At 35.6% G+C, this 27,239-nt stretch overlaps 2 protein-coding genes across 2 annotated transcripts in view; both read right to left on the bottom strand.

Annotated features, from left to right (window-relative positions):
- Positions 1 to 3,393: 3,393 nt before the first annotated feature.
- LOC116166651 (G2/mitotic-specific cyclin-B-like) lies at positions 3,394 to 7,861 on the bottom strand. The gene is made up of 6 exons (XM_031481684.1): positions 7,222 to 7,861; positions 7,130 to 7,176; positions 4,486 to 4,602; positions 4,280 to 4,435; positions 4,076 to 4,234; positions 3,394 to 3,807 (listed from the first exon to the last, which is right to left on the bottom strand). The coding sequence occupies exons 1-6, from the start codon at positions 7,739 to 7,741 to the stop codon at positions 3,484 to 3,486; spliced, it is 1,323 nt and encodes a 440-aa protein (XP_031337544.1). The 5' UTR covers positions 7,742 to 7,861; the 3' UTR covers positions 3,394 to 3,483.
- A 3,415-nt stretch (positions 7,862 to 11,276) lies between these two features.
- Positions 11,277 to 27,239, bottom strand: part of LOC116166648 (proteasome activator complex subunit 4B-like) — a 31,111-nt gene continuing 15,148 nt past the window's right edge. The window contains exons 9-19 of the mRNA XM_031481675.1: positions 21,553 to 21,764; positions 21,253 to 21,501; positions 21,025 to 21,202; positions 19,678 to 19,929; positions 19,127 to 19,629; positions 18,521 to 19,079; positions 16,775 to 17,498; positions 12,111 to 12,427; positions 11,940 to 12,059; positions 11,675 to 11,890; positions 11,277 to 11,627 (exon numbers count right to left, since the gene is read on the bottom strand). Coding sequence (XP_031337535.1) covers positions 11,493 to 11,627; positions 11,675 to 11,890; positions 11,940 to 12,059; positions 12,111 to 12,427; positions 16,775 to 17,498; positions 18,521 to 19,079; positions 19,127 to 19,629; positions 19,678 to 19,929; positions 21,025 to 21,202; positions 21,253 to 21,501; positions 21,553 to 21,764 — 3,465 coding nt within the window. The 3' untranslated portion in view covers positions 11,277 to 11,492. The remainder of the gene's footprint in view (positions 11,628 to 11,674; positions 11,891 to 11,939; positions 12,060 to 12,110; positions 12,428 to 16,774; positions 17,499 to 18,520; positions 19,080 to 19,126; positions 19,630 to 19,677; positions 19,930 to 21,024; positions 21,203 to 21,252; positions 21,502 to 21,552; positions 21,765 to 27,239) is intronic.

The raw sequence follows: 27,239 nt of genomic DNA, 5'->3' as shown, positions 1-27,239 counted from the left end.
ACTAGCGTTGGGCAAAAAAATCGATTATAATCAAACGATAACTGATAATCGAGTTTGCTTATTCTTTTTGTTTATAGTCCATTATTTCCTTAATCAATGACTTGATTAATTGATTTATCAGTATAATCGATTATTCAAACTTGTAATCGCCCAGTGCTATTAGACAATGCAAAAAGATATTAAATAAATGATAACATTGTATAAGTAGCTAATAGATTCACTTATTGTGTAGAATGCTCTTTTTTTAGGAACTTCTTTGCAATATACCGGGTGATCGCCAAGTAGTGCCGACAGATTGAATTTCCCGTAAAACTAAACATTTATAAAGTTGGTAACATACCAAATGTCATTTATGTAAAAGCAGTGGTGGATCAATTTAATCACTAATGCATAAATAAACTACATTCTAAACATGTTTGCCAATTCCTTAAGTAAAAAACATTAACAACTTAAAGCGCCCGATTTAAACTGTCTGCAGTTCTTTTTGATCACCCGATATTGAAATAAATGTAAGGTTTTTGTTCGTAAGTTAGACTGGAAGACATTGAATAAATTGAGTGTTGTAACCTCAAAATTAGTTAGTGCAGGGGTCGGCTACCTGCGGCTCTTTTGATATAAAGTTGCGGCTCTCCGTATTTATCTAAAGAAATTAGTTCGATTGTTCGAAATTCGCCTTTTTAATTAATCTTATTTGTTTACGAAATCAAAAGTACACTTGCAGCGAATAATTATCTAATTTGTGACACTTGTTTACTTTCTGGTATTCTTTTGTTTTTTTATGATAGCAGCCTACTCCGATGTATAAACACGAACTTTATTAGATCATAGACCAAAGTATGTGGCATTGATCAAGTCTGTAAAAAAAAAAAATATAGTATGTATAAAACAAACATGTACAGGATTGACAAATAAGTTAAAGGATACAGGTACAGATATATGAACCAAAATGGAAAGACAGTACAAAATTTAAAGGCAGAAGGCTTCAAATTCTCCCAGTGAATAGAAACAATTTTGTAACAAAACAAGTTTTAGCTCTCTTAAATTAATATATTATATAATGAAAAATATTGAATAACATAAAAACTGCGGGGTTTAAGCACAGGGTACCCCTTATAAACATTGAAGACAACACAAAAGACAAACGAATAGCGAAATAAAATAGAGGTAGTTCCATTTGAAAAAGAATAGTTATAGCACTTTGAACAAATGGCATTGAAACAAGTAAAAATATGCAGGATGTTCTATTTAAAAAGATCATTTATTTATTGACATCGTAAAAATGGGACACCCTGTACATTCAAAAATAATTTCTGTAGATCCGCAACCACCAATATTTTTTACCAGGTATTAGCTATGTAGGAAAAACCGACGCACTGTTGCAGGACCCTGTATATAGCCAAATACTGTAATACTGAATCAAAAATTTTTTGTGACTTTAAAAACTGAGAAATGTTGGGCTCTTCCGTTTCAATAAGTTGCTGACCCCTGACCGTTAGTGACTTCTTCAACCAGCAGAATGGTACACAAAGCAAAAGCTTATCTTTTGCTTTGTGTCCATGCAAGAACAAACATTCTAAAATATTACTGTTCAGCTAGCTCAAAACAAATTAAAATTGAAAGTTAGAATTTTATTATCTCCTTGTACGCTTCTGGCATAATTTATGCTATAATCACTAACCTTGATCAATTTCCGAAAATTCCAAAGAATTTATTACACAAGTTTTGATCAACACCTGAAATAATGAAAACTATGCGTGGGTGGCACTTTTGATTCGAGTAAACACAATTAATTGATTGACAAAGACAAAAATTGATTCCGAAACTCATGAAAGAATTCAAATAAAATCCCTGAAAGAAGGAAAGGTTTACAATTGGTCAATTACCCTGCACACCGGCGGTCAACAATAAAAATAAAAAAACTTACATTATTGTACAGTTTTTTTTCTTAGTAATCCAAATAATCTGATTGGAAAATGTTTGCAATACAAAGTGCACTTTGTTATAATTACGTATGTGAACTGTATTACGTTCTGAACACTATAAAATACCAACTACAACGAATTACACATAAATTAGAAATGACGTACGTGGATAACTTGTGCAACCCCGTGAATATGAAAAGGACACTTGAATTTCTGAACGATGTCGGTATATACCAAGAAGTGTGACCTGAAAATGTGAGGTAGTAGAAACAGTTGTGTGGTACAAACTGGTGTATAAAGGGGATATGACCTTAGATGTTAAACCCTATACAAAAAAAAAATCATGTAAAAAACAAAACACAATCTATAGTACGCCAACTCACCCTCTGTTGTCGCAAATGGCAACCACATGTTTGAGAAAGGTTTATAAAAAAAAAGGGTATAGGGGAGATGAGTGATACACGCGCGTTAATAAATTTCGCATCCGACCAATACGTCCGGAATAGATAAGCCTTAGCCCTAGTCAAGGGGATGAGCCGATGCTTATGCCATTCTTGTGGTGCTATATACGTTGTGGCTAATGTATTCGGCATTTAAACTTGCGTGACCATCACGGGAACTAAATGCCCGATGGTACAGCTGGAGTCCGCCCCTGACCGCTAATTTACTGGATCGATTGACGAATGGCGTTGCGGTATCAGTTTTTTTCGTACATGTACGCTGATCGGCAATTCGAACTTTAGATAGTATAACAACCTTGTGATGCCCACATTTTTAACGATTTGAATCGAGTGGCGTAGTCAAAAAACAATTTTGGACCACCGTTTCTGAGGGTTTCGTTTTGCGTCATTTGATTTATTATTGAACGTTCTACCTATTCTTCTGGCGTTATTGATGCCATTATTTTAGTTTGTATATTCTAAGCGCTTCTTTGCTAGCGTTGGGTCAAAAAATCGATTATAATCAAACCATAATCGGGTTTGAATTCTTTTAAATGAATCGATTATTTGATTAACAATTATTTTTAATAATCAATTATTCAAACCTGTAATCGGGCAGTGCTACTCGCTACTGCAATATTACGGGAGCCTTAAAGTTCACATGCAACAAGCAAATTGGTTTAGCCATTTTAATAGCCTTTTCTACATTCGTTTCAATGGCCTTTATTTATTTATTCTCCCGCCCAATTACGGAGTGGCCCGCATAATGTTTTTTAGAGGTGCCCCTGCACAAGGTCTTAAGTTGTTTTATACTACTCCGGCATTTACAATACGAATCAGGAAAATCTAATTCGGAGTAGCTAGTAGAATGCTCTGAGGGAACTGATCTAAGGAAATTCCCACCTCTGCCACAGATGAAAAATTCTTGCCTCAGTCAATTTTGAAGACAGTTTCTAGGAACATTCCTAAGTAGGTTTTCATAAATTCTGTTAAGAACGCTTCAAAGTAGAATTCAAACTACTGTACGTTAATAGCGTTCAAAATTTAATTTTCTGATCTACAGTAAAACATCTCAATATATAAAATTCTCTTTAAAACATTAAAAACTAAAATCACAAAGGTTACAGTAGTAGTTTCGCTAATAAAACAGTTGCCACCTTTAAATTTTCCTTCGTGGAATACTTTTCATAAGGGTAGTGGCATTCGTAATTTGGATCTTGTACTTTATGGATCTGCTTCAACATATCATGGATTACATCATTCATTTCTGTTTCGCTATAATAACCGACAATATTGGACAGCGAGTCCCACACCTTAGATGAGGGAATGATGATCTTCAGGGCGAGGAAAATCGCTGCGGCTGCCTGAACTGATGGTATAACTGTAGAAGAGGCCTTATGCAGTATATAACACTCCAAAATATAATGTACCGCGATATGTAAGAGCTGAAAATTAAGAATAAGGAAATCGTTTCGAAGCAACATGCCCTATTAAGGCGTAGAAGAACGATATGTTACTGTCTTTTATACTAGTTGTATTTGCTACTTTGATTAGAAACCTGTCCTAATTGTTACTATTAACTAGGCATATTTCCTCACAAGTAACTGGCTACATTTGTTACAATAGGACAAACTCCCAGTTAAACTAGCTATATATAAGTAGCATCCGTTAAAAGTAGCACAAATTATGGCTCTCCTACGCTTTACTACATACTTCACTTGGAATCCCCAGTTTGATTATGTAAAAGTTGACATAGAAAATGATATCCGGAACGTTAAAGTCAAATCCAAAAAAAGCCAGCATCTTTTTCTCAAGCTTTAAAATTTGGTCGGCCGTGTAGACGTTGTTGCACAAACGTGCTAACTTCTTTGCCTACGGAAGGAAAATCAAAACCGCAGTATTTGCAATCCGACTTACAGTGACAAAATTATTGTTTTCATATTTCGTAACTATCCACATAATTGTAAGGCCGAGAAGTTGGTACATATTCTGCGAGACGTCTGTAGCCGCTAGAACAGAATCGAACATACGCACCGTGGTAAAAAGCACTGCTGGTGGTTGATTTAGAACTTCCTAAAATTGTTGGAAATTAGTATTCCCGGAAATCGTGCGATGTGGCAAACCTGAGCCTGGATTAGCCAATTCACTATGATTGCTCTCGTATTCATTGCGTTGTAGGGCACGCTTCCTTTAGGCGATACGTACTTCCAATCTTTCGTTAGCTCGTGCAGCATGATTTCCTGAAAATTGAATTTTCTTGTTACAATTTTGGTTTAAAAACAACGACCACAAATACGATTTTTTCGTTCATAAAAGTTTACTATCTTTTACCAAACAAACCCATCGACTTTATGCCACGTTGTTACGTAAACCGATATAATTTTTTTATATGACCGGGTAAAAAAGTATATACTGTATTGAGTAGCATTTTTTATTATGAATACAACGATGAACGGCACTACAAAAAAAAGTTGGAAACTGTTGGTTTCAACAGGATGGTGTACCCGCACATAACAACCTAATTGTGCGAGAATACCTATTGGACATATTTTCCATTTGCCAGAAAATTTGGATTCGTTACTTTTTATACTCAAAAATACAGCGATACCACATTTTGCCAGGTACGCAATTCTTTTTCGTACGCTCATTTATAGATACATAATCTTGGGGAGGAAAAAACCTAGTTACAAAATCATAATGCCCATAAACCCACCTTCTATGTGTTAATGTTGCATGCTTTAAAGAAAACCAAACAATTCTGATTACTTCCGAGGTTGCCAGAAAAACCAAAATTTTTTGATTTTGTTTTTCTTTTTTTCTGATGTTATTTCTAAACAGATACAAAAAAAAAAAGTTCTCTCACTGCTATTTTTTGAGCTCTACAAGATACCGTTGAGAGATTTTCAATACAACATTTAGTTGTGGAGAAATCATCATCAAGTTTATTTTTTTATATGACCAGGAAAAAAAGTACACACGTATTGAGTATCATTTTTGATTACGAATACAAGGATGTACAGCACACAAAAAAATGGTTTCAACATTATGGTGCACCCGCGCACAACGCCCTAATCGTGCGAGAATACAACTAACGCCTCTATTGCAGATTTTTTTTATCACCATTAAATTACTACTCATCTTTTGCAGATTAAGAACCTTTCTGATCCATATCTGTAATTAATTTCACATTAAATAAATTTTAAATTAAATTTAAATTAAGAAAGGCTCAACTTTACGGTTCCATAAAGATTGTCTCCATTTTTTTCTTAAAAAAAGCTATGTTTCCTCCAAATTTCAGACCCCTACGACTTTTTCGCAAAAATAAAAACGGTTTTTCAGTTTTTTCTCGTAGGTTAAGTATGTGAAAAAGTGTAGATACAAAAGTTGTTCATTTTTTATTCTCCAAAACCTGCTTCAAACATTTTGAGCAAGTACAGAGATCTCGACGTTTAATAGCATAGATAGAGTTGGTTAAATGGACATGATCCTCGAGTTATGCCTAAATAAAATCAAAAAAAGATTTAGATCATCCAATAGTGAAAAATCCTGATTTGTAAAATGTATAACATGTTTATAAAAAAATTAAAAAATATTCAAAATTAAAAAAAAATGTTGAGTGACATTTTAGTAAATTTGGACATTTTAAGTAGTTAAATTCGGGTTTTTATTAAAGAAATTCGATTGTTTATGCATATTGCTATTATTAACACTTACTAACTTTGAACGGACAAACATGGTAGGGACATTATGTATAATTAATTACGTTTTGTTGTCAGGACCAAAAAGGATAAAAATGAAAATAAAACACTGCTTAAGGAGTTGATTATGTCCCACCAGATCAGCATAGCTTGTAAAACCAATTTTTTGAATTCGTGTTAGTTTTAGTATCATCCATGGTGCCTACATACAACATTTCATTTAATCATTTTAATAAAATTGGATTGCGCAAATACAAAAGTTGGGTTGCGTATGCGCAGTTTTTTTTTAAATTTTATCTGCATATAGTTGCTTACGGACATTTTTTGTACAAGAATTATAAAAGAAACTCTTATTTTGGAGGTTTGAGCTGTAATTTTCAGGCCCGTTCAGATAGTTTTTACTTTTTTGGCGTCCAGAAAACGCAATATTGACATATCGAAAATTTATCACAATTACAATACTTTCCTTTATACAGCTGGAAAAGATGATTTGGTTTCCCAGATGAATATTGTTTGACACTAATGAAATTCTTAAAATTATACGTAGCACCAAAACCGAAATATTTTCAATATCGACAAGAACATAGTTTTTGAAATGTTTAATTTTTAAATGAAATAATTACTATTATTTTTTTATTAGGTACATTTGTACATTTTAAAATGTAAATAGTAGGTATCCATAGGTATACAAGAAACGAATGTCTTAAAAAAAGTAGCTCTTCCTTTGAGTGTCTGATATTAAAGCAAATGTTGTCATTAACTATTAAGACAACAATTTGAGTACGCTCTATTGTTATTACCAGCTTTCTGGTGTGACAACGATGTAGTTAGGTACAAATATCATTTCTTGTTCTGCCTAAGGACTAAGGAGAACCCAAAACAGATTAACTTTTTGGAAAATGTGAAAAAGGGATTTTGAGCAGCGTATACCAAAGCACCGAAATTAAACAAAAGGTCTGATGAGCTAAAAAGTCAATAAACGGGTCCTGATGGCGATGGTGTAGGTCAACCAGGGTCAGATGACAACATTTTTGGATTGAACTTTCTGTACATATACATATTGACTCACCTCTAAATATTCTGAGCCGTATCTATCTGAAGGAAACTCCCCAATTCCTAAAAAAAAAATTAAAGTTTTGCAAAGAAACGAGCACAACTTACCGAACCGATTTCCCTCAGATCTCTGTAGAGTTTTTTTCACTTTCGGAATTCCTTGGTGAACAATAGCGCTCGAAGGTAAGAAAAAATTTGACTTTATTGGAGAGTATAATTTTCCACCCGACAAGACGCTTTTAAACTTCTTTTTATCGAACGAATTTCTATCGACAATTTTCAGAGAGTTTCGTTGACTCAGTCGGGTCGATAATCTAGACGGTGTCAGTCGGATATCTGCTTTCAAATGTGAAACAGTGCTTGTTTTCGTGCTGCTTGGTCCATGTTCCTTCGTAATTGGTGCGAGGGATTGTTTCGTTGTCACATTTGTATCCAAATCGCCAAGAGGCGGACGTCGAGTCGAAGAAGCTCTAAGATTTGTGATTGCGGTGAATCGCTTTGGGGAAGGTAATCCATTGTCTGATGAAATCCGTTTTCGGGGTACCACTTTGGCGCATCTACAAGTTGTTTTCTTTGGGGCGATTATGTTTTTCCTACCTGATGTGATTACTAGTTTGTTTTCTTCCATATTTGGCTCAATATCATGCACTTATGAAGCTTTTACAGACATTGTATGCATTTAACAGATACTTTTAATATAAAATTTGTATCACCTATGGTGGTATCAATTGATAACAACACATTTGTCAAAGTTTATATTTGCTATATTTTACATTTATGTCATTTTGATAATGATAATTTAAACCTCTAAGTAAAAAGTGTCTTTTATAATGCTATTTCCAAATGTAATGCAATTCAACAACTAATATTTGGTATCAATATTAAATTTTGTAGAAGATCTGTAAAAAAAACTTTCCTGAAAAAAATCCAGAGCTGAGTGAGTGCATTTACAAGCAAAAATGATGACGCGCCTGATAAACTGATAGGGGCTGTGATTAACTTGTGCTGGCATGTGAGAGCATAGAGAAAGAGAATAAGGGGAAATAGGTTGTTGTTTACTGACTTCAAAGCATATTACACTTATAGAAGCTATTGCCAAATCTGTACTATTGTCGCTTCATGCTGATGCATTAACCCCATGGCTGAAGCCGATCTCTATAATTTGAGTATATTCCCTCAAAATTAATTAAATCTCACGTAATTTCGCCTAGATTTTTTTGTAGCTACAAAAAGCTGTGGAATCAGTTATACCAATTTACCGGGTACGCTCAATAATAGAGGAAGTTTGTTTTTGAGCACCACCACACTTGCAAAATTCGCAGCCTAAACCTGTTTCAGGTTTTATCTAATAACGGAGCAGAAGTTTGTGCTTTCCGAGTGCATTGGGACTAACTCCAGCATCAGGCCTTCTCAAATGATGTCCAGACGCACAGCTGGCAGTGGCATTGCACTTTTTATTTTGGCAACTTCTTTAATTGCCTGCTTCACTGCTTATTTTTATATACAGAATAATGTATGAGCTTCATCGCTTACATAAAGGATGACCTTTTTTGGATAGACCATATGGGGATCTCACAAACTAGCAGGTATAGAGAGTCAATACAATGGCGGGAAGTAATAATTGATTAGACAATTTTTTGAATTTTAACCAATGAAATTATTTATTGAGTGGGTCAACTGTACGGAGAATGGACTTGTGTGGTACACTGGCTTTAAGAAGCGGAATTTAATGCGCCTTTTTACTTTTCCGCATATATGAGTAGGTAAAAGTACTGTTTTCATCCGTTCTTGTTGTCCGGCTGGTTAGCACGATAACTAGGCCGTATTTTTCTGCACATGCGCAGCAGTAACTTTCTTATTTATGGACCAATCTTACCGAAATGTTGACAGTAGCATCTTTTGGTAAAGGTAAATCGATCAAGTATATTAAATGTATAAAAACTACATGCGCGCATGCCCAGAGATACATTTGACCTTATTGAAATTTTAATAATAGCACCTTTTAAATGATCAATTATATGTGTATTAGGTTTGTGAAAAACTACGCGCGCGCGAATGCACAAGGTACATTTTTTATTTCTGGACCGATATTTTAACAGAAGCAAATCAATCGATTATATCAAACATGTCACAAGCTGCTTTCGCGCATGTGCAAAAGTAAATTTCTGATTTGTGTACTAATTTTAACGGTATGTACAGGCGATCTGCGTTCATGATCCGTGTTAAGCTGCAGCGCGCAGTCGGCGCCCAGCGAGTTACCTTCGTATACATATTTTTCAGTCTCCATTGGCTAGAACTTCTACCGTTAATGGAGCCATTGTGTATATTTGAATTTGCCGCTCTACTTGACCCACCGCGCATTCTGCTAGTGGATCAAGCTTAATAGTCTAGTCATATTAGGATACTACCTGAAAACGTCTGTACCTAGGGAGTGCCACCCATACGACACATACATACCTAGAACTAATTCCCTAAATCGGGGCGGTCGATTTTCACTTTTTTGACCATATTTCACTAAACGTTGGAAATACAAAAATAATTTTTAAACAAAAGTAAAATACATCTTTTCAGTTCTCATAACTTTTGTCTTATCTCTTAACGGTTATCGAACAAAACTTGATTTTGTTTGATTTTTGGCACTGGTTTTTTGTTTCAGGAAATGTGACGACCAGCAGAAAATAAAGACAAAAACTGTGTTATATATGCGATCGTTGCTGTCTAGTCACCTTTGGAATTTTTGTTTACATAGTAAATTGTACTTGAATTTCCAAAGGCGACTCGACAGCAACTCATTTTTTATCGCCCGTTATTAGGCTATGGAAACAAATGATAAATGTAAAAGAAAAAAGCACATCAATCAATATTGTTGTCACAGCACATAGTCCAGGAAATGAAACTTAAAATAGTATAAAACCTGGTAATTTTTTCAAAATGCATCGATTTGCATGAAAATTTGGGATTAAGTTCAACTTACCCTCCACCTCAAAATCTATATTATGCCGATTGGCGCTCTTCATTTTTTAGGAGTGAAAACTACCCCCTTTTGGCAAAACCCATAAAACTACATAAAGCTTAAGGTGAGTAAAATTTGGATTCTTGTGTCTTTTTGACCAAAATTTCCCCAGGTCTTATTAAATAAATTGAAACATTTTACATGCAGGATGTTCTGACTGCTATTTCAACTGCGTAAACCTGACAACAGGTAAATTTTCAGTACATGTACAGGGTGGCTCGCTTTTCATCTTAGGCATTATCTGAACTTAGAGAAGCAAGACCCCCTGCAGTTTACACGTTTTCCCCCTCAAATTGAACACCAAACATAATTACAAAATCACCTCTCTTTAAAACAAAACAAAATCATTGGAATTATGAATTTTTGATCAATTTACCATCTAAACTCCTTTGGTCAGTATTTGCCTTTGATATACGCACACGATCATCTAAAAACAATCTATCAAGATCCTCCTAACTACATTGGCAACCAGATACCATTATACACAAAGTAAAATTCTCAGCCAAAGCAGAACAGAGGCATAGTTTTTTGGCCTCCATATTTTTACACTTGACATAGCACTTCTTGAGATAAGCGCGTCACTATTGTCCATTTAAACTTATCATAAAACATTAAACAAAAATTTGCTCTAGCTAGACAGATACCGCTCCCACCCCGCGCATGGGCGTTCTGCCCAAAAGCTTTGGAAATCAGAAATCAACTCAAATTTTACTGATAAGAAAAAACTCGGCTATTGCCTAATGTGATTTTCTAGGATGTTTAATATTCTAGCTTCTGTAAAATGTTGTTCTATAAACAACTGTCAGTCCATACATTCAGCTTCGTTTTATTTTAAAGTAGATACTATTTTGGTTGAAGATTGATTATCAAAATGGGTATTGTACAAAATAATACCTTCATCCACTTCTCAATCTGTTCTCCATTAATTATGGATAAAAATTAAGAGAAGAAATGGATAAAAAAAGAGGTTATAAGAGGGGGGGAAACAAACGTATCACTATTGGCAGTGGCAATATATAATATATCATAAGCAAGTCAACATAACTGACCAATGCAAAGGAGGTAATAGAATTGTAAAATGTGAATTGCCAACCTTTGAAGATATTGGGAATAATGGTTAATTATGAAATTTCAGAACATTATGTCAAAATAAAGTTAATCAACATTTTTAATCACACCTACCCTTCCACATTCGTTCTAGTCATGTAAGACTTAAAGATAAAATAACATCAATAATACAAAAAAGAGAACAAAACATACAAATTTCAAAATTAAAAAATACATATTTAAAACAACTTATACGAGACGATTTGCAACAAAACCTAAGATATTAATGGAATATATTAGTCTTTAATCACCATATTTATTAGGCGTAATAACTTGGAGGCACAGTCAAATCACTTAAAACAGAAAGCTCATCTTCTGTAAATTTTAATTTATGTATATCCCAATTATCATGGTGTGTTCGTTTGAAATTGCCTAACGTTTGATGGATGGTAGCCTAAAATTATAATTTTCATTTACCTGAACTCACAATAAGTGACTTACCGGAATAGGTTGTGGGTCATTTAAGTGCTTGCCCAACTCCAAAAATATGTCCGATAAGTAATCTGGAACGTCGTAGGGATGACAGCTGACAAACGAGCACATCCCTAACACAGCCGCATGTATGATGCGTATATTCTGATTGATCGATTGGTTCCCATTGCTAACGCTTAAATTACGACGTTTCAATTTGGTTCTTGACTTTAACTTAAATTCCGACTGCAAACAGATACATTTAAAAGCATTCAGTGCACTCACATTTATTTACCAATAATGCTTCCGGATTTGGTAAAAAGTGGCAATGCAGGAAGCCGCTGAGAGACGTAGCTGCAGTTACCCTAACCTCGGGCTGTTCGTCCTCTAACAGTTGCAACACGATTTTTTGAATCTAATGTCATACAGAAATAGTTGGTTGTAAATGGAGAGATGGCGGATTTACCTGTGCGACCCAACTCTCATTAGCAATGATTGTCGAGAAATTGTGGAATACCAGGACAGAAATAAATTCCGCAATGGCTGCTCTTGCAGACCAAAATGAGCACGACGAGACTTGCTCCATTGCGGACAAAGCTGCGGGAATATAAGCGCTGGGAGTGAGGGAGTGCCCGATTACCACCAAGAAATTCAAACAAATTGAACTTAATTCTTCGTCATAGTCGTTATTTTGTAACACGCACACTAATGGTAGTAATTCGTAGTGGCTTGGTACGGCTGCATAAATTCGGCGAGTTACGCCACTGGTTACATACTTGCACACTAAAAATAATTAATAATTTATCAATACATTCAGTTAATAGTAGCCAATTATCACACACAAATATATTGATTTTAATTAGTTACTGGATATCTTGTCAATAGTACTAAAAACTGAAACACTATACACCCCGAACTATAATAAAATGTTAACTAACGATTATTGGTGTAATTAAATGAATATTATTTACTTTATGGTGTGGGAATGCTAGATTTATCCTAGCAATCATTGTATTTAAACTAAACCTTACGAGTGATCTTAGGAAAGGAACAAAATTGTCGTCCAGTTTTCTTAAATCACTTTTCAAACAAAAGTTACTCATTTAAAAATTGATCCTTCAGGTCAGAAAGTGTCCCCCGCCTAAAATGTCACAAATAACAAATTACTGATTTAAGTCAATATTGTGATACTTCCCCCACCCCTCATATTTTATTGGCTAGAGCAATATGATGCAAAATTGATACAAGATTGCGATGCATGTATTTTTTATGCATATTTATTGGGTATATTTTAGGGAAAATGATATTTTTCTACTTAACCATGAATCGTACGCCCTCTAGCGGCAAACCTAGAAACTTGTAAATAATTTGCAAGGATTTCTCTTGGGCCCTTTTGTTAACAAATTTTTTTTCCGAAGTTGTGCAATTAACGGTTCCATAGATATGGCCTGGGACCTCTATTAATGGGACACCCTGTACAAACAAATTTCGTGGAATTCTCTCCATTTTCGTTGTCCAGCCAAGAATTGCAATAGAATTTTTTTTTGAATCTTCGTAAACTAATTTCAGATTCATGATTTTCATGTCAAAAACCCCTAGTTTAATTTTGAAAAAAACTGTCCAAAATCGAAAAGGGCATACCCGAAAACCTATTCAAAGACGTGCCACCAGTCTTGGCAACTCCTATGGTTCCTCAGAAAAAATTAAAGAAGAAATGCAAATCACTTTTTTGAGGGTTTATTGGACAAAAGTGCTCGTTTTGATGCCCCCTGCCATCCATTTTTTTTTTTACATACTTATATGTAACACCCTGTATAGGAGCCTTGAAGATACATAAAACTGTTACTAGTACAAGAAATTTGTCTTGCGCATGTGCAACCTAACTATTTTTCTTTGTCAAGATAATTAAATGAACTGTGAAGTGTCACAGTGTTACAGGCCATAAGTTGAAATTGGTGGTCCTGCACTTCAATTGTTCTTTTTCACCCCCACCCCCTCCGTTTCCTCTCTGTTACTATCCTGACCTTCCCAAATCCATGCCTGATTGCAGCGAATCATGGTGGATTGGCTTCGGTTAAGGTAGTTTGCAATTTTTCTGAACGAAAAACAACTTTCGTCCAAACCAAAAATATGACAGCTGTCGCCTTCTCTTAATTCGCGGTAGTTTCCACGTTGGCGTATTCTAGGCACGATCACAGCCTCAAAAGAAACAATTAAGAGCAAGAACTGAACAAAACTCGCAAAACATACACGATATAAAATTACTAGAAAAATGTGAAAGAACTGTCAAATAAGCCATTACCACTTGATCCATATGAATGAAATTTTAATCAATTGTTACCTTTTAGTAGTTAAACGTTTCTACCAAGTTTAATAAAAAATCCTACTCCTTCTTGGTGTTGCAATTTCCATGTCACTGAGTATACAGGGTGGCAATTTGAAAACTTACCACCCCCCAGTAGTTAGTAAATAAACGAGATATTTAAAAAAATCAAAATCCGTTTCGGTAATTCGGATGTGTGATACGTCGTTGAAAAGCTCTGAAAAAATACTTTCCAAGTTCCAACCACACCAAATAGCATTACATTTAGGTTAGTAATTATCGTGCAAATCAAAAAATAAACCAATATGATACATTTGGCTTTTATTTCAATAAATGTTCAAAATGGTTTCCATTATTGGTAAGATCGAGGGTAAGGCAGTAGTATAATCTATTCTCAAACTCTTGTCGAACATTTTGAAATGTTGGTTTTGCAATATATCGAGGTCAAGGAGGAGGGTTATGATTGGTAGAAATTAATTCCTTTCGTTGAGACCTTTCATTAGAGTACCATGAAGGATAAAACTAGTTGCCCCCCCCCCCCCCCCTCCAGCCCGTACTTTGATAAGAGGCCAGAAAGAAGGGCAGTAATTGGTAGAAAACGGTTCGTTGAGACCTTTAATTAGAATACAATGAGATAAAATAAATTTTTAACCCCCCCCCAGGCCCGTCGCTCACTGATCTCGAAAAAGAGTCGCACGGGAAAGTTATAGTTGTACAAACCATATATTTCGATGAGACCTTTCATTAGAATACCATGAAGGGTAGAACATGTGTTTAATCCCCCCCCCCCTCCCCCTTTTTCTAAAGTTAAACTTGGCACCACTAAAGGCATGCGTATGCAAAATCTGAGACCAATTGGTTGTCGTATGTAAGTTTTACACTTTCAAAAACAGCATCTCAGGAAATAATTCGTGGGGGGCCCCCCTTTTAGACAGCGAAATTTGATGGCCGTCTGACACATCTTCAAGATATAGGCTACCTACTGCAAAAAATTCCAGGACTCTAGGACCATTCCCGTAGAAGTAGTTCGAAATGGCAGAAGTGGGTCCGGACGGACGAACAAAACGCAAACAATAGCATATTTTTTTAATTCTTAAAAAATGCGCTGCACTCACTTCTCTTGAACGGTTTCTGAGATATGAATTTTTGAATGGACCCTTACATCTCCAAATTTTTAGACAAAAATTGACCTGTCAAAAACCATGACTGATAGGTACACAAATCTTAAATACATTGAATTCACAATAAAATGGCGCATTTAGAAAAAAATAGAAAATGGTATGTTTGTAAAAAAAACAAGATGGCGCTAACTTCCGGTATTTACAGTAGCGGCGAAATGTATCTGTAATGATCGACTGTTGCTGTGTATCAAATTTCTATTTCTACTACAAGTTCAAAAACTTCTAACGAATGGGCTACCTTTAAATGAAATTTGATATATGTAAATAAGTAAAGGAATGTTCATTAGGTCATGGAAAGATAATTTAAATTAGAGTATAAGTACACAAACCAATGAATAATCAAATAGTTCCACAATTCGACAAAATGTGGCAGCACTTGTTAATCATTTAGGTGGAAGAACTATAAACTTAGACCATAAAGTACATGGACTGCTATTAAACAGCCCTATGCTTTCAATACAAAATGGGTGGTCTTATCGTATCTTCTATATGCCCAGAAATGAGAATTTGGTTTTTTGGCATTTCTAGGAGACTATTTATAGTTGACGCCAAATTAAGTTGGTCATTCTTAAAATTGTACGGATTAAGATTCAAGCAACGTCAGTCGTATCTAAATCGACGTTTAGTTAATATGCGGACGGGTAGATGTCTCTGTAACTTGCTAACTTCAAGTTCAACTTTTAATCTGTCAAACTTCGAGGTTGCGTAAATTGATATGCGAATTCAAAACTAAAAGCACTTAAAGGGAACTGTTACTATTTATAGTAGTGAATTATTAAAATAGAAGAAATGGTTGTTATAATTATCTCCACTTATTTGAACCTATACTTAATGTAGGTAAACACACCGATCCTCTGCATTCATTTATAACATGCATTTCAGGCAGAAAACTGGCAAATCAAATGCGTTATTCTAAAATGTTGAACATTAGCTACGAGCAAGGTTTCACAATATCGTATACAGTCCTCTTCTTTCGGCAAAGGTGATTTGGTAACGAGACATCTGTATCTGTACATATCGTGCTTCAGCTTATGAGATTATGTCAAGAAGTCAAAAACAATTTCGTTATACTTATAACAGATGTTCAGTTCTAGTTTAGATGCTACAAGATAATTATAAAGTTACGTCAATGGTTTTCACAATTTCATATGCAAGTTGTTACAATTTACCGATTAAACTCTCCACAAGTGCAAAGTAGTTTTTTAAAAAAACTGTTTCTTGATGTATTGAAGTAAAAACGTAAAAATAAATGTTAACCAGGTAAACACGAAATGACAGAAGAAAAGCTGAGGAATGCGCGACATACGGACCGCCCGTATGAATTGTACAGCAGACTCAAGTTACGAATTTCTATCCTTCTCTAGCAACCGTCAATCTGTGTGAGAGGCACCGTTCCATACGCTAATTATTGCAATACATAGCGATGAGTCATACCCAACTTAATTTGGCGTCAATTATAATTGACGTTTGTTAATTTCAAGGTTGACAGTCTCAAATCGTGTCTCATCGGATAACTTCGAACAGATAGATTCGTTTACCCTAAAGCTCACATACCCCAGGCGATGTCCTTGGCTATATTTTATTAGCTTCCATAGTCACTAGATAAAAAATTATATTGTAACTCACCTATTTTAAATAATCTGATCAATTCATCCTTTTCATCATTATTACTTAAATTCAGTAGTTGTATTTGAGATGTAGCAGCTTCCATTTGTTCCCGACTCTCTTTCTTGCTCATCGTATCAATGGTCATTTTATACAACCGATTGAGCTTTGGCATTACATACGCAAAAAATTCCTCAACTTTAGGCCAAGAGACACTGCGACCATTTGTCGAATCAGTATTCTCACAAAATACTAACGTAAGACACATACTAATGCTATCTCTAACATTTTGGAATGGATGAGACAAATGCCCTTTGACGTGCTCCAACACCCTCTTCATAAGTTCCGTGTTCCTCCACGCCTGCTGATTTAGGGCTTGTTGTAGAATATAAAGACGACAACAGCTACCAAATGATGTTTGCTCATTTAGCGGATTATCCATTAAAAATTCTAAGATCCAATGGTAGCGGTTCGGATCTCTGGAACTTAGCGCCATCGCGAAACAGACGCTCCAATCGCCTAACGTTTCGACGGACAAGTTGGCGAAATTGTTGCGCAAAATCGGCAGGAGGGTCGCCCACATCCGTTCGACCTGATCGAAACTCCAATGCTTCGCGCCGCGAATTAAACCGGCGGTTATTTCTGCGGCGCATCTCTGGCTCTGTTCTTGGCTATCTTTCGAGAGCCGTTCGAGATGAGGTACAAATAAGTCTAATAAGTGATCCTCGAATATTTTGAATAAATTCTGGAAAAAAGAAGCACAATAATTATTGCAGTTTCATTTTTAGAATTAACATATAGAGCGTTTTTGGGTTAAATGAATTTGCACACATTTCCTTGGCAAAAAAAAATTTAAGTTAAGACTGCAGCCAATAGATGGCGACAGAGTAGAATACCACCTACATTTTAAGCACACAAATAAGTCTTACAAATGAGTAGAAAGCCGATATTTACGATTTTTATTTACGTTTTTTGTTATTATGAATAATTTGCTCGGGTTAGTTTGATTACATTTCAAACCAATCAGATTTATATAGTACCAATTTGTATACTGACCGCTCATTGTAGAGTCAAAATTTGGGTTTTGGAATGGTTGGTGGAATTATTGCTTTTCGTTAGTGTTAATTATAATAATTTCAGTGTTTGAATGACAAACGTTAGATTTTTTCCCTCACACTTTTTGACGTATTATCACTCGCTCTCTTTTGTTTTGTGTTTTATCTGATTGCAGATTATTGGCAGACAGTGCACTTCCGAGTTCAGAAGGCCGTGTCTAATATTTAAAGGTAATACTTTATTTCGTGAAATTAATATATTTTTTGTAGATTTAATTTTAAGTCTACAAAGTGATATTATTTTCAAAAATTGATAAAAATACCAAAGTTTAAATTGATGTCTCTTCTAAACTAGAGATGCTAGAGGACAAAATAAAATATCAAATTAAAGGTGCTATTGTACTACAATTTTGAATAAAACATAATTTTACCTAAGCATTGTCGTTGGCGAGTTACGAATAGAGAAACCTAAAAAGTAGAAAATTTTCGTTGATTTTTGACCACAGAAATTTCTTTGGTAAACTTGATTTTCTCTCTCTCTCTTTACTATTTAAATATGTCGAAAAATAAAATCTTTTACCTGAACTTTCGTAACCATTTAGCATTTTTAATTTGACTATACTGTTAAGACAGATTATGTGTTCCCCAAAGCAAAAAAATGTTTTATGAATAACCTGCTTCATTAAAATAGTAAATACGAAAGAAATCTTACCTTAAACACCACAAATCGGAATCCATTAAACATATCTTTTCCTTTCTTTTCCTCCATAGATAAAAATTTAATCAAACTATTAAGGTTCTGTTCATTGAAAAACGCGAGTATTTCCTTCTCCTCGTCAGATAAAGAATTCAGTCTTTTGGCGAAGGTGGGCTGCTCATTAGAGGACGCAAAGGTTTTTAAGGTTTTAGGCCAAGCATAGTATCCCAAGTCACCCCTGTGCAAGTACCTCGGTTTATCCCACTCTTCTGAAGTTTTGGGGAGCGTTTTGCTATTATACAGCAGCCATTCGTTATCCGATCTAATTCCCGGACTTGACTTATGACCACTCCCTTCCTTATTGAAACTGTATGGGTCAATGGTGATTTTTTTATACTTTGGTTTGTTTTGCACCAGTATATAAAGGAACACTTTCCAAGCAATTTTTCTGACTTTGAGCGAATCATTAATTAAAGCTTTCATGAAGAATTTGATCACATGTGGCTTATAGTTCGTGTCCGGGTGCACCAAACTTTCTATAAACACTAAGCTCATGTAATAGTAGCGCCAATGCCTATAGCAGAAGTAAACAAAACGATTCTTCAATACTTTTATACTTACAGGTTATCATGAATACAAGCGTTTAATAAACTATCAATGGTTTGATTGTAAAGAATTAGTTTACGTTCACAGTCGGCTTCCAATAATTGAGACCCCTTCTCTATGACACCCTGAAACCCATCTAAAGATACTTTCGGAACATTCTCCGCGAGAGAATAAGCAGCAGTTAAACACCTGTCAGGCATTTCAAATTTAAGTCCAATTGTCGGAAACTCGTTTACAGCTTCTGTAAGCTCCTCCATCAAGCTGACAATAGAAGGTTTCTCGGATACTTTCGATTTGATGACAAGCGGCCACACTTCGTTGATTAAATTCCAGTCATGTCTAGTGGCAACTGCGGCCTTCTTCGTTCCCAACAGCACAAACAAGCAGCCCTTAAACTTTTCGTGGTGAACTGCCGGATCTAATTGAAGAATATCTTTGATATGCGGTACTACCACTCTGTACGAATACAGAAAAGTAGAAAGTGTCGCAAACAACTTCTTCTGTGCCGCAATTCGAACCTGCAATAGGTGCAATGAGAGACTTGTCCGGTTCATTTAAACACCCACCTCACTATAGTGGCTGACGCTCAGCTCAAACAGATCCTCAATTATCTGTTTGTGGGTTTTCGTAAACGTGCAGGTGCGGCTTTCGTTTCGAAATTCATGTTGCAGCATGATGCGGTCGATTAAGCTGCATCGCAAATGGCTTTTATTCTGATGTAGTTTGTCTTCTAACACTCTCTTGACCATGTGGAAGGTCTTCCAATGAGATTTGAAATCACGACCACGGAACTTATTGAATACTAATATGTCATATATCTGTAAGACAAGATCTATTATAACTTATAACCAACACTATCCCCTCAGTGTTGGGCCTCGTCATGGTTGTGGGGCTTGAGTGGTTCACTGAACAAGGGCGCAAACGGGTAGGAGAGAAAAAGCGGCAGAGGCCGGGCGATTGAACACAGACTCAACCGCCGACGAAGAAGGACAGAACCACAACCCCCACCAAAGGCGGGTGTCAGTAAGGCTGGAACACCATGCAGTAACTACAAGCAAACTGCCACTCAAGATAGCGATCATAGATACCAATAACCCTCTGGGTAGGCTAACAGCTAACCAGGCAAATATGGTACAATCTCACCTGGCCAAGGTTTTTGACCAGCATCTGTCCGCACTAAAAAGCGCTACATTAGCACCCACGTTGAGGGGTTGGAGGTACTCAGGCAAGATCCTAAGAATATCGTGCGAGAACAACCATTCCCTTGAGTGGTTGGCAACCTCCCACCATTGTGGGAAGGCTGCACACACCTAAAGGTAGTGCAGGAAGACAGCCTTCCTAGGATTTGCAAGCCTGCCATCTAGGTCCTGAGAGAACCTGACGACCTGGTGACGGTCAAGCGTCGCTTCAATTTCTGGGGAAAGGTAGGCTGATAGTTTACAACATTCAGGAAAAGGACCAGACTAACCTAATCGGCAGGGTGGGCAGTATCTCTAAAGATGAGGGTTAGTAACCCTGCCGAACCTGAGATGGAGAGGTCAGTACAACGACCACAAAAACACCAGCAGCTGATTCAGGGGCAACTGCAAGAAGCTACGGAAGCTCACCGCCCAGGCTGACAAGGCAACCTGTAGTCAGTGCTTGCTCCAGCGTCAGCAATTCGCTTTGGCCGATTTCGAACTGGGAGAAGTTTGCAAATATTGAGGTGTTACTGGAGTATGATTCTAGCAACGATGGGTAAACGATAGACAGCAATTGTCTCCATACATTTTCTTGTTTGAATAAAAATGCTAACTCTCTCTCTCCCTTTCTTGTGTATAATTACAATTGGTGACAGAAAGGAGAAACTTCTTATCAAGTAATAATAAAATGAAGATTATCTATTTCTAAAAAATAAATAAGCCATTACTTACATAAACAATATTATATATGCTTTTTGTATCGCCTTCATCGAGTTCTAAAATTTTCTTCTGAACATTATGGATTGTGTCGGCAATAACTTTTCGTACATTCCCACCATCTGGCATAGTCACCGAGTGCGGGGCTCCAATTGTCAATTCAAAAGCCCACGCCTCCAAGACCGAGTCAATGCTAAACACATAACAATAAAAATTTTACCAAAGATCACCAAAATACCTTACAGTTGTATCGCCGGTTCATCCCATGTAGGCAAAACACTTTGACAGGCCAAAATTGCGCTGACAATTCTTAAACGGCTGCGTAACTCCTTCCTTTCCAAAGCAATTTCACCCCTAGCATACTTATTTAAAACCTCCAATTCTGGTATTAAGTATTTGTTTAGCAAGTGTTGAATGCAGTCAATCTCGGCTTTCCCAGGAACATACCACGAGATATTCAAATTATTCAAATCACCCGGCTGGCCCCATTGTCTAAGAGGAAACATCAAACATAAACTCACTCATCTAATTGCTAAATCGTACCGAACGGTTAAGAAATCCTTAACATGCTGATCGAAGGGCTTGTTGCAACTGCGATATTCGATCGGTTGCGTGAAACTAAGCGAGGTCATCACTATGTTTAAAACATGCGCAGAAAGCCTACTCCCTTGAGTGCAAGCTACGTGTAAAGTGTGATCCAAAATTTTTGTTATTCTATCCATGTAATGTACCAATTCTGAATGACCATCCAATATCTAAAAAAAGAATTCACAGTTTAAATGCAGTCGTACAATAAATGGAAGCGAGATCATTTTTTGACAGTTTAGGACAGAACTGAAAGTTGGATGGTCGTCTTTGTATTTGCACTCGTTTCACACACTGTACGCCATAAGTATCGCGAATCCTTTTAGAAATGTAACTGTAAATGCGTAAATTTGATCACTATGTAATTTGTTCAATTTAGATAGTGTTAGAAGTTAAGACACATCTGGTCGTTTGCGATAAGGAGTTTTATTATCAGGCGAAATTTAATTAACGCACGCGTTTTTTTGCTGATACGGGAATGCAGGTGTTACAAAGAATTGCGATTTCATGTGGAGAATCGGGGACGTTTGGCGCGTTCCGTCATGACTGGAGTTTACCTAATCTGATTGTGATTAGTGATTTATATGAAAATTCATGAAATTGAAGTGGTATATCATTAAGTACTGGAGACAACGAGAAGACGGAATTTTCTTCCTCGACGGTTTGGGGGCGTGCACATTTCTTTAAGCTAAATTTTTCGGGGAATCAGCGCGTTTATGTGAGAACGTAATTCGTTGGTATCAAAATAAAGTATACAGAAGCAGTGAAGCAATCTTAATAAAAGATTTAAATTATTTCATTGTCAAGTGAAGTAGTAAAAGTTTGTGGAACAGTTTCTCCATATTAAGAAAAAGTTAGTAGGTACGAATGGGAGTCAACCAAGCACTTATTGCATAGTGAAGCGTTTCGACGAGGTATCGCAAAATTGTTACGACCAGATTACTTATTGGATTATAAAAAACTGTAAGTAAATAAGATTTTAAGATTTCTTATTTAATTCTCCATCGAACGCTTGCATGCGCGGTATGTGTAAAAACAGGCTCTGAATGCCTCTTTTTCTTCAAGCTAGCTGGATAGGTGTTTTGTAGGTGGCTTAGTGACCGTTTGCGATTGCACGCACAACACATACCGGGTGGTGACTTGAACAACGCACCATAGGAATTTCAATAGTCACTTTTTCATTTCTGATTATTGACTTCTCTAATTATTTTAGAGATAAAGACTATTTAGGTTTTTTGTAGAGAAAAAAAATTACTATGCTTTTAATTTTTTGAACTTTGAAACCAAGAAATTGGATAACTAAAACCTGGCGCTTTTAAGAAAATCGGAGGTGCCATGGCAGTTTGAGATCAAACAAAGCTAACTAATGGCAAATAGCCCACAACAAAAAACTTAGAAGGGAAACGTAAACGGGAACAACTGAGTACAAATATAATTAGTTTGGAGAACATTCAATAGATGGCGCATAGTTAAAGTTACTAAATCTAGTGACTTTAGTGCGTGTGCGCCATTACCTATGACAGTTGAATTTTGAATTTTGATTGACGGCTTATTGTGCTTTAAGTATAATTACTATTCATTATTACAATGAATTATGCATATACAATTCGAGAACGTAAATGTTGTGTGACAAATTGTGAAGACGTTTCCCAAAAATGGAGCCCGAAGTTTTTAAGAATTGGTTTAGAATATAATGTGGAAGAAATTTACACAAAAGTTTTTGGTTTGTGAACGTAATTTTTCTGGCTGCGCTTTAGAACCTGGAACACGAAGAGATTTAAAGCGTGTGGCAGTTCGCACATTATATTTAGCAGGTACCTAACACTAATTGAATTGTAATAAATTGTTACATATTTTGTTTTTAGAACAATCTCGAGAGCATCATACCGTAGAGTTCCATGAAGTTGATCTTGTATCTTGTATAATCATATTAAATTAAATATAACTCCTTGATTGGATTAATTGGATTGGAGTTGTTACTTATAAAACAAGTGCCCTGTACTCTTTGAAGGCCCTGACTGGTGAGGTGCATCCGCATTAAACTGAATTTATTTGGATCCCTAACAAACAAAATTGGACTTCACTGGCTGGATTCATTTACCTTTTAGGTTTCAGCTAGTCAAATCCAATGTTGTTGTTACAGATCCGGAGAAATTAGTATAATGCGGACGTAGCTTACATTTTAATATTTAAATTTGGCGCCATTCACGCAAAAGCTGCTGAGAACATACACGAGATGGCGCATCATTTTTACATTACATTACAGTTTCCATTCTAAGTTTGTTGTTCTATGCTTAGACCATATAGTACATGGACTGCTAATTGTAACTAAAATATAGTCAAGGACATCGCCTGGGCATGTGAGTTTCAGGGTAAACGAGTCTGTCCGAAGTTGTCCGATTAGGCACGATTTGAGATTGTCAACCTATAAATTTACAAACGTCAATTAATTAATCGCATTGATATCCCTAAAAAAGCAAACTTATTCTTATTTGTGGACGTATAGCAAATAATGAAGAGTATTTAAAGCTTCCTGTACTACGCGGTTACTATAAAGCTGCTCTTTAAGCGACCCTAGTGGTGTTTACGCGACTTTAGTTTACCCTGAGATTCACATACCCACGACTACAGTGCCCTCTATCCGTGACCATCCATTTTGTATTGAAAGCATAGGGCGAATAGCAGTCCATGTACTAAATGGTCTAAGGTTCTATGGCAAATAGTACAGTCAAATTAGACCAAAAAATGGGCATTCCATGCATCAGATATGTCATCTCTAATTTTTCTTTTAAATTGTTAGGATCAATATGGATGTGAAAAATTCAAGTTTTCGACATTGAAAGACCTGTGCGAGCGACACAGCACTTGAAAATATGTCATTTATCTTACCATTTTTTGGTTTTTGTAAGTTTTACTCCTGAAGAACCGATTTTAATGCAATTATTGTCGTATACTTTTTTGAACTAGACAAAATTTCTGACAATTTAAGCGATAAACGATCTCTGCAGGTCTAATAGTTTCCGAGATACGGTGCTTCAACTATTGGTAAATTTATTAGTTTTAGAAGTTTTATCAAAATTTGCGTTTTTTCTTCGCAGAAAGTAAACTTACAAAATATGCACGATGAATTGTCGTAAGTCGTGAGTCGCAATAAACTTGAAGAAGTGCTAAAAATTGCAGATAATGAAATCAAATTAAATATTTTTGTCTTTTAGTGGGAAAATATCCATGTTTATATGATGCCTTAATTCAAACCTAGTGTTGTGAGTAAGCTTTCTGCTACTGTCACAGATCTTCTATATACGGTGTCCCTTTTGAATGGTCGAGCAAGGTCAGGCAAAAGGAAAAAATTCACAGATTTCGCAATCCATGCAACAGGTAGTGGATCTTGCTGAAGAAGAAGATGACCACTTTCTTATCATGGGAGATGGTAGGATCCTGAGGATATCAACATTCTAGCTCTTTCTGTGCGGATTTGTGGAGACTGCTCACCAGAAAGTCCCCCCAAACGAACAAAATTATAAAAATGTTCATGAGGTTTTTATGCGAAAAAAAAGGCAAATTTGATTAAAACTGAAGAATTTACGAATCTTTGAAACGCTGTATCTCCAAAACTATTGGACTTACAGAGTCAGTTAAGGGCTTGAATTGTCACAAATTTTGTCTAGTTTAAAAAAGTATACGACAGTAATTGCTTGCTTTAAAATCTGTCCTTAAGATCTAAAACTAACCAAAACCTAAAAATAATAGAAAAAATGGCGTATTTTCGAGTGCTGCGTTGCTCGCACAGGTCTTTGGATGTCGAAAACTTGGATTTTTGACCTCCGTACTCAGCCTAACAATTTATTATAGAAATGACACAAGTGATGCAGGGTATTATGATAATTTGACTGGACTAAAATGCAGGCGCTTTTGTTTGATTTGATAATTCCATGGCATTACCGACTTTATAAACGTGACGGTTTTTAATTTTTTGCTGTTTCTGAATTTATAAAATAGGAAACAATAGCACGTACGGATTCGTAATTTTTTTCTCTCGCCTAAATAGACTTTATTTCTAAAATAATCAGGGAAGCCAAATAAAAAAATTACTACTGAAATTCCTATGGTGCGTTCGTCAAGTCACTACCCCTGTATGTTCTTACCTAAGCGCAATCATACAGTTTCAAAAAATCAGTACATTACACAGGTTGCTACCACAAGACATAAAAGAAATTAAAATTAAAAAACAGTACAAAAATGCTCCAACAAACTACTTAGATTGCTACTACTACTACACGCTCCAAGAACGTAAGTCATAGCTGTTATCTGTTATTACGTTATCTCTTATATTACGCTTATTGGTATAAATGCAACCACATTTGTATTGTTAACAATAGTTACTGACATACCTTTACATTGAATGAATGGCAACAAAAGGTTCAATAAATTATTATTATTATTATCAAACATCTGAATTCTGATTCACTCGTGATCTGTTTTAGAATCCAGTAATAACATTCATTTGGGGTGGGAAGGGGGGGGGGGCAGCAAAACATTTTTAAAACACAATAAACGTTGAAATTAAGTGTTTATGTAGGTTCTGGAATGTTAAATCACAGTTACGAATTCAACAAATTCAATGCATGTTTTTCCTTGTAAGTAAGTAACTATATACCGTTTGTATAATATGTACTTTATACAGGTTGTAACATCCCCTCGGATCGTAATGCCTTTACCATAAAAGATATGGGGAAAAATGGAGGAGCAAAAATGTTTCCAAAATATTTCTGGTCACCAGTGGCATGCTGTATTTCACTAGCGTATCAAACATCCGTTTTTAAAAAAATGGAACACCCCATATTTTATTGAGAAATTTAAACGTACTGTACAGTACTTTTTTATTTTTTATGTAACGTAACATACCCTTAACTTTACCCATTTCGCTATTATAACCTTTTCTTCTCAAAATTTGACCGTTTTTCGAATTTATATTTTCCAGAGAAACTAAATCACTCCAGCGCTTAAATTTTGATATCAAGCACATACCTGGTGAATATTTCAAAACCGAACATAGTTAACATGTTAAAAAATTAAATTGTTTTTTTGCAGATTGTTGTTCCACATGTAGGTTAACTTCCGACTTCCGAGGGTTTATAATGACCCCATGCAATCGAAAGAAGATTTTTTCTCATCTAAAGATAGGCGAATTTTTTCATTTGCAGGTGTATTTCTCATAATTTCATAAAAAACTCAACAAAATTATCAATTAGCAAAATCATGTGTCATGACTCAATTGGAAATTTTCTAAAGAATAACATTTGAATCTGATTTTTGTCTTACTAATAGTCATGGCTTACATGATTTTGGTAATTGCATTTATCTCAAAATTTTTGATGAAATAATTGGAAATGCAACCGAAAATTAACTAATTCGTATGTGATTAGATGAGAAAGCAATCTTTCTTTCGATCGGTGTCATGTGTCATTATAAGCCACACTCATGCGTTTTATTCTATGGAAGAATATCTCGACCATGCATTTCAACTGATTTCTATATCTTTGTTATTTTATAAGTTTTACTCGTCTTTGTTTTTTTCAGAAACTGTAACTGTGATATACCTACCTTGTTTTAATTTACTATATATTCAAATACGTGTTTATATT

Source organism: Photinus pyralis, unplaced genomic scaffold (genome assembly GCF_008802855.1).
Source record: "Photinus pyralis isolate 1611_PpyrPB1 unplaced genomic scaffold, Ppyr1.3 Ppyr1.4_LG3b, whole genome shotgun sequence".
Taxonomy (NCBI): domain Eukaryota; kingdom Metazoa; phylum Arthropoda; class Insecta; order Coleoptera; family Lampyridae; genus Photinus; species Photinus pyralis.
This window is presented reverse-complemented; position numbering and strand designations above follow the sequence as displayed.

Coding starts and splice junctions, on each gene's coding strand:
- LOC116166651 (XM_031481684.1), bottom strand. CDS start 7,741: ATGGAAGAAAACAAACTAGTAATCACATCAGGTAGGAAAAACATAATC. Junction 4,603..7,129: donor ACGGCTCAGAATATTTAGAG/GTGAGTCAATAT, acceptor TTCAATTTTCAG/GAAATCATGCTGCACGAGCT. Junction 4,235..4,279: donor AAAACAATAATTTTGTCACT/GTAAGTCGGATT, acceptor TTCCTTCCGTAG/GCAAAGAAGTTAGCACGTTT.